The sequence below is a fragment of the Anolis sagrei genome, chromosome 3, assembly GCF_037176765.1.
Source record: "Anolis sagrei isolate rAnoSag1 chromosome 3, rAnoSag1.mat, whole genome shotgun sequence".
Taxonomy (NCBI): Eukaryota; Metazoa; Chordata; class Lepidosauria; order Squamata; family Dactyloidae; genus Anolis; species Anolis sagrei.
Window position 1 is genome coordinate 103055503 of NC_090023.1, and position 13817 is coordinate 103069319.

At 42.4% G+C, this 13817-nt stretch overlaps 1 protein-coding gene across 2 annotated transcripts in view; it reads right to left on the reverse strand.

The window, feature by feature from the left end:
- The window catches only part of AFF3 (ALF transcription elongation factor 3), a 321108-nt gene that overhangs the window by 256746 nt on the left and 50545 nt on the right, over positions 1-13817 (reverse strand). For both annotated transcript variants that reach the window (XM_060769769.2, XM_060769770.2), the window contains exons 2-3: positions 10902-11022; positions 8091-8879 (exon numbers count right to left, since the gene is read on the reverse strand). In XM_060769769.2, the coding sequence (XP_060625752.2) occupies positions 8091-8879; positions 10902-11022 (910 nt within the window). The remainder of the gene's footprint in view (positions 1-8090; positions 8880-10901; positions 11023-13817) is intronic.

The window sequence follows — 13817 nt, forward strand, 5'->3', positions numbered from 1 at the left end:
AAGCAGTGAGTGGTACATAACCATTTATAAGACCTAAAACAGTCTGTTTGATATTGCTACCTATGTCTTCTATTTTACTTGGTCTTATGAGGTTCTATAGGGAATATCGTTGGCAATGATATGACAACTGTAATTTAATATGTGATTATGAAACACCATATAGAATGCCAGTACGATCTTCTTAATGGCATGTTGAGGCACATCTAGATGAGGTCTTATGATAGGTGTTGCAGTTGAGTAAAATATCATAGGATGTATTTCAGTAAAATTGACCTAATTAATATCTCTCTTGCTCTGTTCAAAATGTGTTTCCTCAGGCTTGAACCAATTAAATGATCACATAGCACAAAATACTCATATACCCACAGCCTAATTCAAATCAAATCCACATTTACATTGCAGCCTACAATGTCATATCCCATACCATTGTGACCCACATCAACATCCTTAGAATATAATTTTTGGAGATACAATATGAGGGATGAGGGGTTTAAAAAAAAGCTCTTTTCTGATATTGGAGTTTCATTCCAGTCTATTGGGTCAAAGTGGTTGTATTTGAAACCAACACATCTCATTTGCAATTGTTGTCTTACAGAATTGCCAATGCATACAGATCCCTTTATGATTAGCATTTAGGATACCACAACTAAATATTGTACAGTCTAACCAAAATAGTCAGCAACTCAGCTTTCTTTTGTCTTTTCTTTTTTAAAAAAAGGTCCAAATTCTTCTCTTAAGCTACTTATCATTCCATGCACCATCAAAACAAAATAAAAGAACCAGTAACAATCTTGATATAATGTACAGAGCTGGACTGTTGACATCTGTCTTATGAAAGGATATCGATTATGACAGCAAAATAATAAAAGCCATAATTGTTAATATTCCAAATAGACTTGTGAGATACCTACAAATTCATAAATGTAATTTATTGATTTTAAATGTACAATGTTCCTGAAGCTAGCAACTGTCCCCAAATGACTGAAGTTTATCGTCAACTATAATGTGGAAAAGACAACAATTTATACTTTCTCATTATGGAAATTCTCATTTATCACAGTGGAAACGGACTGAATGAAAAAAAAAATAACACCACCACATATAAATGGCACTAGTTAATTGTGCAATTGTAAATATCTCTGCAGGGAGTCAAAACCATAATCCTATACACATGTACTTGGGAGAAGTGTCACTGAAGTCAGTTGGACTTACTTTGGAAGAGATATGCATACAAATGTGTGCACAGATGAGGAGTGGGATCATTCATCCTTCCAAATGTTGTTGGAGTACAACTTTCATCATGTTTAACAATGAGGAATGCTGAGTGTTGTGATCCAACAGCATTTAGAAGCAATGAAAGAATCAAGGCCAGCTAACACTTTCCAACAAAAGATTCCCTCAGGCAGGAATCAGCCAGGCTTTGAAGCTGCAATGCTATTTAGTGCTAATCAAGGTGGCCAATTGCAACATTCACATTTGCCTCAAGCAGACAAGAGTTCCTTCTCCCACCCTGGACACTATTCCACAGATATATAAACCTCACTTGCCTAGTTTCCAACAGACCTCACAACCTCTGAGGACGCCTGCCATAGATGTGGGCAAAACGTCAGCAGAGAATGCTTCTGGAACATAGCCATACAGCCCAGAAAACTCACAGTAACCCAGCATTTAGAAGGCGTCATGTTTCCTACCCTTGTTTTAGATTTTTATCTTCTCTAACTACTTACTTGAGAAGAGGAGCCACTGGAGTCAGTGAGATTTATATCTGACTAGATATATTGGCCTACACTTTAAAATAGAAGTGCATAAAGACAGCTTAATATGAATGCACGTTTCAGAATCCAGACACTGGACCTTAGCATTTTATTCCTAGCCAGGACACTATATAAATCAGAAATCTGAGATAAATGAGAATGCAGGCACATACAGCAAGTAATTTTTGAAGAGCAACACAAGGAACAAGTGTCTCTCGGTGGCCTATTTTATGCTTTAAGATTTTTCTCTTCAATGCACCAGACTTTCATTCTAATAATATAATTCATAAGCAGCTTACAATAAAATTCAAAATGTGAAACAGCCGCACTTGAGATGAGAGGCTATCTTTTACACTCAGAAGGAGGATGATTTCGGAAAGGTCCAGGAGGTCGGATATGAAGTCTGATTGATACTGATGAAACTGACTCCTAAAAATTAAATACTAAATGAACACTTGATGCCTTTATACATAAAGTATAGCTAGGGTATTCTCATTAAAACAATTTTTGAAAATTATTATAAGATTCACTCTATGCCAAGATATCGAGAGCTTTCCAAAGCTGATTAACAATATTAAATGAGGAACCGAACTGCAGGGGAAATCAACCTTTCCTGCATATTTAAAAGTAATGGCCTATAATTTGTATTCAAGTGCTACTTCCTGTGATTCATTTGTACTGAAGCCAACTTCATGGCCTGTAGATATGAAACCTTCCAGGAGCAAATGAGAAAGAGGATCTTCTATTGTAAGAAACAGCCATAGATTTTCAATATTCCTCTTTTTTGTATCTTTTTAAAAAAGGTGGACCTGGAATTATTTAACTGGTTTTAACATGTATTTTTCAGCTATGAATTACTTTATACTTGTAAAAACAAGCAGGTTTGATAAATAATATAGGTACTTCTTAAGGAGTCTAAAATCATCAATCAAGCTCACATGTATCACAATTTTGCTGTCCCATTTGGAGAGACCTAGGGCCCTTCCACACATCCATATAACTCAGAATATCAAGGTAGAAAATCCCACAATATCTCATTTGAACTGTGTTATATGAGTCCACATTGTCATATATCCCAGTTCAAAGCAGAAAATGTGGGACTTTATTCAGCTGAGTGGAAGAAATTTTGTCAAACGTCAGCAGCAATGACACAAAGACTGTCCAGTAGAGGCCCATCACAGATTAACAATTAGATTATGCCTGTTCTTTATTTCAGCACTAGAAGCATTAGTGGGGGGGGGGGGGGGGGGGAGGAAAATCAGGTTTTACCCTCAAAAATCTCTTGGCTGAGTGATGACCCAATCTGTTTATCCATACATGAAGAAGGAAAAAAATCTATATATTTTAGAGTCAAGATTTTAAAACCCTCTCCCCAATTGTAAAGCCTACTATTCTTTAGTTATTGCCATATCAATTTTCGTTGCATGCTGCAACTCCAGCCCATCCTCTGTTCTAATATAAGCCAGCATGCCAATGTCTTAAATCAAGAAATAGCTTCATAAGATCTACAGAGATACTTGCAGGAAAACATCAGCAAGCAAGAGTCCAAAAGTGGCAGGCTAAAACCTGGAACCTCAATCAGTGGCTGATACTGGATGAGAGAATCGCTCCTGGGCACACAGAAGACTCGGTGACCTGGAAGGCGCTTAACAGGCTGTGCTCTGGCATGACGAGATGCAGAGCTAATCTTAGGAAATGAGGCTACAAAGTGGAGTCCAAACCACAGACCACCTACTACAATGTAACCTGAGCCCTACCACATGCAAAATGAAGGACCTTCTCACAGTGACACTAGAGGCACATCAAGTTACTTACTTACTTAGGCGATCCCTCGTTGGACGAGTAAGATGGTCTTCCATTATGGATTTCCTTGTGGGTCCGTATGTGGCTGTGGAGCCCTATTCTTGCTCTGCATCTTCTTCCGCAGTGAGGGCATTGGTTTCCAGGTGGAAGGCGGTCCCGGTCGGGGTTGGCTTGGCGCGCTTTCCTCCTGGCACGTTTCTCTCTTTCACCCTCCACTCGTGCCTCCTCAAATTCTGCAGCACTGCTGGTCACAGCTGTCCTCCAGCTGGAGCGCTCAAGGGCCAGGGCTTCCCAGTTCTCAGTGTCTATGCCAGAGTTTTTAAGGTTGGCTTTGAGCCCATCTTTAAATCTCTTTTCCTACCCACCAACATTCCGTTTTCCGTTCTTAAGTTCGGAGTAGAGCAACTGCTTTGGGAGACGGTAGTCAGGCATCCAGACAACGTGGCCGGCCCAGCGGAGTTGATGTTGGAGGACCATCGCTTCAATGCTGGTGGTCTTTGCTTCTTCCAGCACACTGACGTTTGTCCGCTTGTCTTCCCAGGAGATTTGCAGGATTTTCCGGAGGCAGCGCTGATGGAAACGTTCCAGGAGCTGCATGTGACGTCTGTAGACAGTCCACGTCTCACAGGCATAGAGCAGGGTTGGGAGGACAATAGCTTTATAAACAAGCACCTTGGTATCCCTACGGATGTCCCGGTCCTCAAACACTCTCTGCTTCATTCTGGAAAATGCTGCACTTGCAGAGCTCAGGCGGTGTTGTATTTCAGCGTCGATGTTGACTTTGGTGGAGAGGTGGCTGCCAAGGTAGCGGAAATGGTCCACATTTTCTAATGTTACGCCATTAAGCTGTATTACTGGCATTGGAGAGGGATGGGCTGGTGACTGCTGGAACAGCACCTTGGTTTTCTCAATGTTCAGTGACAGGCCGAGCTTCTCGTATGCTTCTGCGAAGGTGTTTAGAGTGGCTTGTAGATCTTCTTCTGAATGCGCACAGACGACATTGTCATCAGCATACTGGAGTTCTATAACAGCTGTTGTTGTAACCTTGGTTTTGGCTTTCAGTCTGCTGAGGTTGAATAGCTTGCCATCTGTCCGATAGATTATTTCCACTCCGGTGGGAAGCCTCCCGTCAACAAGGTGAAGTATCATAGCGATGAAGATGGAGAATAGAGTTGGGGCAATAACACATCCCTGTTTGACACCGGATTCCACTTTAAATGGGTCACTTTGGGAGCCACTGCTGTCCAAGACTGTTGCCATCATGTCATCATGGAGGAGCCGCAGGATGTTCACAAATTTGTTAGGGCACCCGATTTTGTGGAGGATGGTCCAGAGAGCGCTGCGATTCACTGTGTCGAATGCCTTTGCAAGGTCGATGAATGCCATGTACAGAGGTTGGTTTTGTTCCCTGCATTTTTCTTGGAGCTGTCGTGCAGTGAAGATCATGTCCACTGTTCCTCTGGAGGGGCGGAAGCCATTCTGGGATTCTGGGAGGGTGTCTTCTGAGAGGGGCAGAAGGCGGTTTGCAAGGATTCTTGCGAGGATTTTCCCAGCGGAGGTTAGAAGGGAGATACCTCGATAGTTTCCGCAGTCTGTTCTTTCCCCTTTTTTGAAGAGGGTGATGATGGTAGCGTCCTTGAAATCTGCTGGGATTTTCTCGGTCACCCACACTTTTTCTATGAGCTGGTGGAGTTGGTGTGTCAGCTCAGGTCCTCCCTCTTTAAAGATTTCAGCAGGGATCCCATCTGGTCCACTGGCTTTGTTATTCTTCTGTTGGTTGATGGCATTGCTGACTTCTTCCAAACTAGGCAGTGCTGCAAGCTCATCCCTGGTTTGTTGTTGTGGGATTTGTGAGAGGACCTCTTCGGCCACATTGGAGCTGCGGTTCAGGAGGCTTTGGTAGTGTTCTTTCCAACGTAGTGCAATTGAGTTTTGGTCCTTCAGGAGTTTGGTTCCATCTGATGAGCGTAGAGGCTGTATGCCACGGTTTCTTGGTCCATAGATGACCTTTGTGGCTTTGAAAAATCCCTGAGCATTATGGGTATCTGCCAGGTGTTGGATTTCTTCGGCCTTCTTTGTCCACCAGATGTTCTTGAGTTCTCTTGTCCTTCTCTGGACCTCAGCTTTTGCACTGGCATAGATCTTTTTCTTAGCAGCACAGTTGATGTCTCTCTGCCATGCTTGGAAGGCTTTCCTTTTCTTGTCAATTAGCTGTTGGATCTCGATGTCATTTTCATCAAACCAGTCTTGATGTTTCTTGGCTTGGTATCCAATAGTTTCTTCGCAGGCTTGAATGATGGAGGTCTTCAGTTTGTTCCAATGTTCCTCGACATTTTCAGGGTGTACTGTGGGTAGATGGTCCTTGAGTGCTGTTTGGAAATGGGCTCGTCTGGAGGGCTCCGGAAGGGCTTGGGTGTTCATTTTGCGCCTTGCCTTCCTTCCTTGGAGTCTGCGCTTGGGAGCGATCTTGATAGCCATCGATGATCGAATTAGCCTGTGGTCAGTCCAGCAGTCGTCAGCACCTGTCATGGCTCTTGTGAGGAGCACGTCACGGCGGTCTCTGGCGCGTGTTATTACATAGTCTAAGAGGTGCCAGTGCTTTGACCGGGGGTGCTTCCATGATGTCTTGAACTTGTTTTTCTGGCGGAAGAGCGTGTTGGTGATGACAAGGTTGTGCTCCGCACATTTGGTGAGAAGCAGGATGCCATTTGAGTTGCTGTTTCCAACCCCGTCTTTTCCTATGGTCCCTGGCCACAGGTCGAAGTCTCGCCCGACTCTTGCATTAAAGTCCCCCAGGAGGATGATTTTGTCCTCCTTAGGTATCCCCGATAGGACGGTGTCCAGCTGACAGTAGAATTTCTCCTTGATGTCTTCATCAGTATCTAGTGTTGGTGCATAGGCACTTATGATGGTTGCCCGTTGGTTTTTGGCAAGAACGATTCGGAGGGTTGAGATGCCAGTGGGTGCTTCGGGCAGATGTTTCACCAGATCATTCCTGATAGCAAAGCCAACTCCGTGCAGTCTTTTGTCTTCTTCGGGCAGTCCCTTCCAGAAGAAGGTGTAGCCTCCTTTTTCTTCCTTCAGCTGTCCCTCTCCTGCTCTCCGGGTCTCCTGAAGGGCTGCTATGTCGATGTTGAAGCGTCCCAGCTCCCTTGCAATGATGGCAGTTCTGCGTTCGGGGCGTTCACTGCCACTGTTGTCCATCAGAGTCCGTACGTTCCACGTACCGAAGTTCATTTTCCTTTTTTGGTCGCAGGGTGGTGACCCCACTGGACGCGGCAGTCCAGTCAGGGATAAGTGAGGCAGACTATGTTTAGGGCACCTTTTCTAGCCCCCTCCCCGTGTGGGGTGAGCAGAGTGGGTCCTAAAAAGGGCTGCTCAGTCGCGGATACAGCTGCCGAACTACTCAACTGCCTCGGACCTTGAGGTAGAACGACTGAGTCCGTACCCACCGCCCATGTACCAGTCTGTGACTAGGGGCTTCCAGATTTCACAGTCCTGCCCCCGTCGCCACTCGCTGATCGCCATGGGGCTTTGGTTGGTTTGTTTTTTTCTTGGAAGACGCCTGTGCGTGGTTTTTTTTAATGTGTGGAGGTCAGTGCACAACTGATCAACACACAGACTTCACAGAGTGAGGTTCCACTGGTGATGTAGTTTAACACAATGACCGTGGCTTCTCAGTCTGTTGCAGCCTTCTTCCGCCTTCGCAGCCGTTGTAACATGTACCATGTTATCATCCGCCTGCTCCGCCGTTGAGGTCTTTGGGTCTTCGGACTGTGCTTGGTCTGGAACCCCCCCCCCCCCGCGGCCACTCCTGGGAGTGCACGACTCCAGTTGTTGTGCCTACAGGTTCATCGGAACGCGCAAGCCCCCTCACCACGACAAGGTGACAGTCCATCTAGAGGCACATCAAGTAGCCAGCTTCTGGTCAAAGGAAATTTAGTATAATGCCACGTTTTTAAACTTTGCTTGTGGTTTTTTTATACATTATAACCATATTTTAAATTTGTTTCTCACACAATAAATAAAAAACCATATCTGTTTAAAAGATCAGTTTGTCACCTCAACTAGAAATAAAAGTTATTAATGTTGAAAATATAACAAAACACACAACCTTTTAGCACTTTGATGCCACTATATATTTGCTACTTGCAGACTGAGCTACAGTTAATATGTTGAAAATATAACAAAACACACATATAAGGCAATTGCTTTAGTCCAACCTGGAGCAGACTCAATGATTTGACTGATGAATGGTTAGCCAACATTTAAGTCAACCATACAAATTTGATGGTTCTGCTTAGTTGTGGCCAGCAACAACAATTAGACCTGGCCTGAACAACCTGTGGCCCTATGGTTATTTGGGACTCCAACTCCCAGATGCCTCAGCCAGCTTGTCCAATGGCCAGGAATTCTGGGAGCTGAAGTCCAAACACCCGGAGGGCCACAGGTTGTCCAGGCCTGATTTAGATCTTAATACTGAGAGAGCAATTAACCATTTATAATACCATATTGTAATTAACTGGCACTTACTTCATCTTGCTTGGAGATATCACATTTTGTTGTTTTTGACTTGGTCCTAGTTGAATCAGTTTTAGCTGAAGGTATCCCTCTATATGAACTACAGACCATGCTGGTTTCAGCCGGTACCTTTAGTCTTGGAGATTCATCAGGAGCCTGATCCTGACCATCCATTGGCCTTACATAAGCAGTTGGTTTCTGTTGAACTATACTGGGCTTTGAAGGGGGAAAATTTTGTACACAATGTCCATTGCTATGCATTGCTGCCCTTTCTTGCGCCTGAACTCCAACATCTGCACCACAACTCAGCTTTGGCTGCTGCTGTGTTCGGATGCTGTCTACAGGTGTAGATGGTAAAAGGCCCTGTGCAGCACTGGATGAAGATGGTGATGATGGACTGGATGAATAAAGTTTTGCTTTTTCTAAATTGTTCTTTTGGTTAGCTATCTTAAAGTCATTGCAATGTGAATCAGATAGTCCATGCTTATGTTTTGCTCCCCTTGGCTGGCTCTCCAAAGTATATCCAGACTTTTGCCAACCCATTGTTGTAGCCTTGCTCAGCTGTCCAGATGGTGGCACTGGCAAGGACGTTGGAGGACTGCAAATGGAAGCCTGCATATGTGGCTTTGGGTCAGCAGTAAAGTGCTCCTCAGCTTTAGTCACAGATGTTTGTGATACGCAAGGCTTTGGAACACCAACAAGATGGCTTTGATTGGATCTATCCGTCAACAGCTCTTTCATCTCATCGTAGTTGCCCAGGGTACTCTGGATCCGACTGGAGAGTTCATCTCCCTTGTTAGTCTGTAAAGCGAAACAAAACAGAATGGCATTGTGTAACAAATAAATCAACTGAAAACCATGTTGTTAATGTGGTCAGTTTAGTAGCATAACAATTGAAAAACAAAGTCAAGATGTTTTATTATCTGTGTACAAATGTGTACAAATGTACAAATAGTGTACATTTACTCTAAACATGGAAAAGGATTAATGGACCTCAAGGTATACATCACATACAATCTCAATCCATCATTTAGGTAAACATCCTCCTTTAAAATATATCAGCAGAAAATATGACCAGAAAAAAATATTTTGGGTGGTTTGAATGAAATGTGTTTTGAAATTTACACTAGTAAAAGGGAAAGTACTATTTAGCCTTGTGTATTTATCTTTATTAAATATATCCCTGCTAATTTATTTGTTTATGTTTTTCACTGTTATTTTTTGAGGTTGATAGATCATTTTGCATAGATAATTTTACTTGGATACTGGGCCCCCCTGGTGGCACAGTGGATTAAACCGCTGAACTTCTGAACTTGCTGACCAAAAGATTGGCAGTTCAAATCCACCGGACAGGGTGAGCTCCTGCTGTTAGCCCCAGCTTCTTCCAATCTAGCAGTTCAAAACCATGAAAATGTGAGTAGACCTTGGTGGGAAGGTAACGGCACTTCATGCAGTCATGCTGGCCACATGACCTTGGAGGTGTTTAAGGACAACCCTGGCTCTTAGAAATGGAGACAAGCACCACCCCATAGAGTCAGACATGACTAGACTCATTGTCAGGGGAATCCTTTACCTTACAATATGTCATTTTCTTCCAAGATGGAGCTATCCTTGTAAGATTCTGAGGGTTGCACAGCTTGGGTTAATACAGATAGAAGAACAGCTGGATAGTTTTGAATAGTTGATTGAAAGTTCGCTGGTGTTTTTGGGTTGGAGAAATTGATGGATAGCTTATCATAATTGCTGACTCTAATTCAGTTCTTTTGAATGGAGGGGAAATGCAATCTTTACCTTTCTCCTAACCAAGGCTGATGTAACCCAGACCTATGTATGAAAAGCAGAAAATAGAAACTGCAGCTTGAGCCAAGGAGCCAAACTAAATCCAATTACTAGTCTCTGCTATGTAATACCCCTTCAATCAATTATACATAAGTCAACACCTATGTATAACAAGATAAGAGGAGAGGGTTCTGTAGTCCCTTTAGGAGTAACGGATTTATTTTAGAATAGATGACAACACACTTTCACAGACAAACACCCTTATTTTATGCTCAGACTAATATGGCTATTTCTTTAAATATCAAAACTTATGTAAACCCCATTGATTCAACAGGTGTACTCCAGTTGGCAAGAGACATTAGATTTACTCCTGTTATTACAAAACACTATAAGTTTCCACTGACAATTTCTAGGATTGAATGGGTATAATGCAACCATTCAGATTTTATTAGATGGTTGCATGGGCTTAAGGGTGCATTTCCACTATAGAATTAATATAGTTTAACTGTCATGGCTCAATACTATGGAATTCTGGGATTTATAGTTCTGGGATTTATAGTTTGGTAGAGCGCTGGTGCCTTGTAAAAAAAAACCTTGTGAAATGACTACTCCCATGATTCCATAGTACTGAGACATAGCAGTGAAAATGGGGTCAAACTGCATTAATTTTACAGTGTAGATGCACCCTAAGTGTTATAACTTTGGGAGGGCTACATGAATCTCACCCCTTATGTCCAGGATATTTACATAATTTTGCCCTTGACAGGAAAAGGGCTCTTGAAAAAAGAAGTCAACTATCATGCAGTTTGTCATCTCTAGATAACAGTGGAAAGATCAGCAATAGAAACAAATGGAGGGGTTTGCATATACAGCCAAAAAATTCATGATACTAATAGTTCACCCTACTGCATTTATACAATAGACTCTAAGAGATACTCTCACAAATCAACAATTGGTCCATAAGTAGTAGTGCTTCCCTGCTTTACTAGAAGCAGTATCAACCATCAAATGATGGAGAGGAATACGGGTAAAAAACAAAACTACCTTGTATGGTTCACTGAAGAGAGAGTAACTGGCGTTAAATACACCATCGTCATGCTGGATATCCTGATTTCTTCTTTCCCATTCTTTCCTGCGCAGCATATTTCTGTCAGGATCATAGACACTATACCAAAAAAGAAAAATAGAATTGACCATGTCAACTTCTACATGGAGAAATATGAATTAGGTGGAAGATCACAAACTCACAAGAAGATGAATCAAGTTAATGACTATGAAGGAAATTCAAGATGCAAAAACCAACACTTTGTTCCCCTCCCGCCATACACACACCACATAGACACAAAACACCTATTAAGAAATGAAGGATGCGATCTTAGATCCTGTAATGAATAGGTCTTGTTATAAAAATGAGACAGCAGAACTTATCAAAACAATATTATTTAAAAAATACTTTAAAAAAGAGACAGGAATTACAGCTATGTGTAAACAAAGACTGTGAACATATTTCTTCTTATGGCAGTTCCTTAGAGTATGGTATTATAATATGCTTTAGAATAATACTCTAGTTGATTTCTGTAATGTTTTTCTTCATTACCAAGCTCCCTACAGGGTTGTTAAAGCTACATGGTGCAGAAATTTTCACAGTAACACACCTTCTTCTTATCTTTGGTAATCAGTGATGAATACAAAACTGAATCTGAACAGTTGTTCTCGATGACTTATCTGTCATCATGACCAACAAGACTATTTGGGAAAAGACATTCCTATAGAACATGATGCCTGTCAGCAAGACTAGGACATCAGTATGTAAATTTATGCTTGAATGATCCATTTTAGTCTTGGTTCTCACACAAAGATAAGGAATCTCAGCTGCTGGGACTGAACTGCACCAAGAGGCAGGGCCAGCCCAATATAATTTGCTGGCTGACAAGGGCACCGACCGTCTGGATTGGGGAGGGCCAAGTGAATGGGCCTGCCAAAAGCCACCTGCTTCTAGTCAGTCTTGCCAAGGAAGAGGCGGAAACGAGAAACACATGGATGGTAGTGGCCCTCTCACACTGCCAAGAGAGAAGAAAGGGGGAAAACACAGCCCAACTATTTTTTAGGTACCTGCCAGAGCAAATTAACTATAGGAAGATAAACTGGGATATCACCTTGGTTTTGTCTTCCTTTTCTCTCAGCAGCTAGAAATATGTTTGTAATCCTCATGTCATCTCTTGCTCTTTCCAAAACAGAGATGTGCAGAAAACCCCAAAACCCACCCAGTAGTAACATATTATGGAAGCTATACTCCTGAACACCCAGACAGCCAAAGGTTCCCCACTCTTGTATTATACAGAAGTTATGTGTAGTCACACAACTGTAGCAAAAACTGGGATGAAACTATCCCTTTCTATAAACTAGGTAGATTCACAAATGTAAATTAGCTCTACCAATGGAAAAATCAAACATTTTAAACGGAAGGACCTAAAACTACTTGCCAGTGCATACACTTTGCACACATAACTCTGCAGTTAAATCCTAGCCTCTTCAATTAAAGCCCAAATAATGTTTTCAACAGAGACCTGTTTCTAGATACCTGTGTCAAGGTTGAGGAGCTAAAAAGGAGAAAGCTGCAGTTCAATGATGATAGCCAAGATCTGTCTCCATTCCACTGTTGATTTTTTTTTCATGTTGGGAGAGACTTGAGAAACTGCAAGTCGCTTCTGGTGTGAAAGAACTGGCCATCTGCAAGGATGTCGCCAGGGGACACCCAGCTGTTTTACCATCCTGTGGGAGGCTTCTCTCATGTCCCCACATGGGAAGCTGGAGCTGACAGCTCACCCTGCTCCTTGGATTTGAAACACCAACCTTTTGGTCCGCAGTCCTGCTGGCACAAGGGTTTCACCCAGGAATCCTCAAACTGCGGCCCTCCAGCTGTTTGGGCCTTCAACTCCCATAATTCCAGGCTACTGAATAAGCTTGTTAGGGCTTCTGGGAGTTGGAGGCCCAAACAGCTGGTGGCCGCAGTTTGAGGATGCCTGGTTTAACCCATTGTGCCACCGGTATTTAATGTACTATTTTTCTTTTCCTGTTTCAAATCTTTCCTAATATATTAAAAGTGAGGAAGAAATACCTGTTTTCCAATTCTTTTTAAAGTGCAATTTTGCATTTCAAAGTCACTTAAATCATATCAACAGCGTAACTAGAGAAACAGATTACTGTTGTCCTGATGCCAGAAGGAGCTTGTAGACTAGCAAGAAGACAACCAGCTCACTTCAAAATGATGATAGGGATATGCTTGGTTCACATGCCTATGTGACAGGCTAAACACATTTACCTGGGATTAAGTTCCAGAGTTGGAAAATAATAACATGGAAACATGTAACCCTCTTCAGGCCTGGTCAGCCCGAAGCTGCATAAAATAATATACTCAAAGAGAATAGGTGGGATGCTGGTACAACTGGTGTTAGCCCCAGTATGAATATTTATACCTATTTCAGCCAGGTGCTGACTCTAGACCAGTTTGCCACTGTCCTTAGCTCCTGACACTCTCTGGGTGGTCATTGGAAGAAGGGTGACTTATGTGCTGTATGTTGGCCAAGAGCTGCAATGCTAGAACAATTTGAGGGGGTAATTCCAGAATTCCCAGATCTCTGGGCCAGGCCTATTCTGATCCCACGGAATAATGAAAGGAATCTCAGGGCGAGAGCACCATGTTGAAAAGACATATATTTTTTTGTTTCTTTGATTTAGTGGTTTTCTTTCACTTGTTTGACATACTTAGTACAACTGTGGTTGATGCTGAATTTATCCTGCTTAATGACATGGACTGTCCTTATAGCATCACAAGCGGAAGCCCTAAAATCTCAGTATGTGGGTTAGTCCTGACTTGGCCACCCTAATGTTACCTTATACAAGGAAGAGGTGGTTACTCTTTCTCTGCTACTTAAGTTTTAATTTTGCAGGCAAAAATCT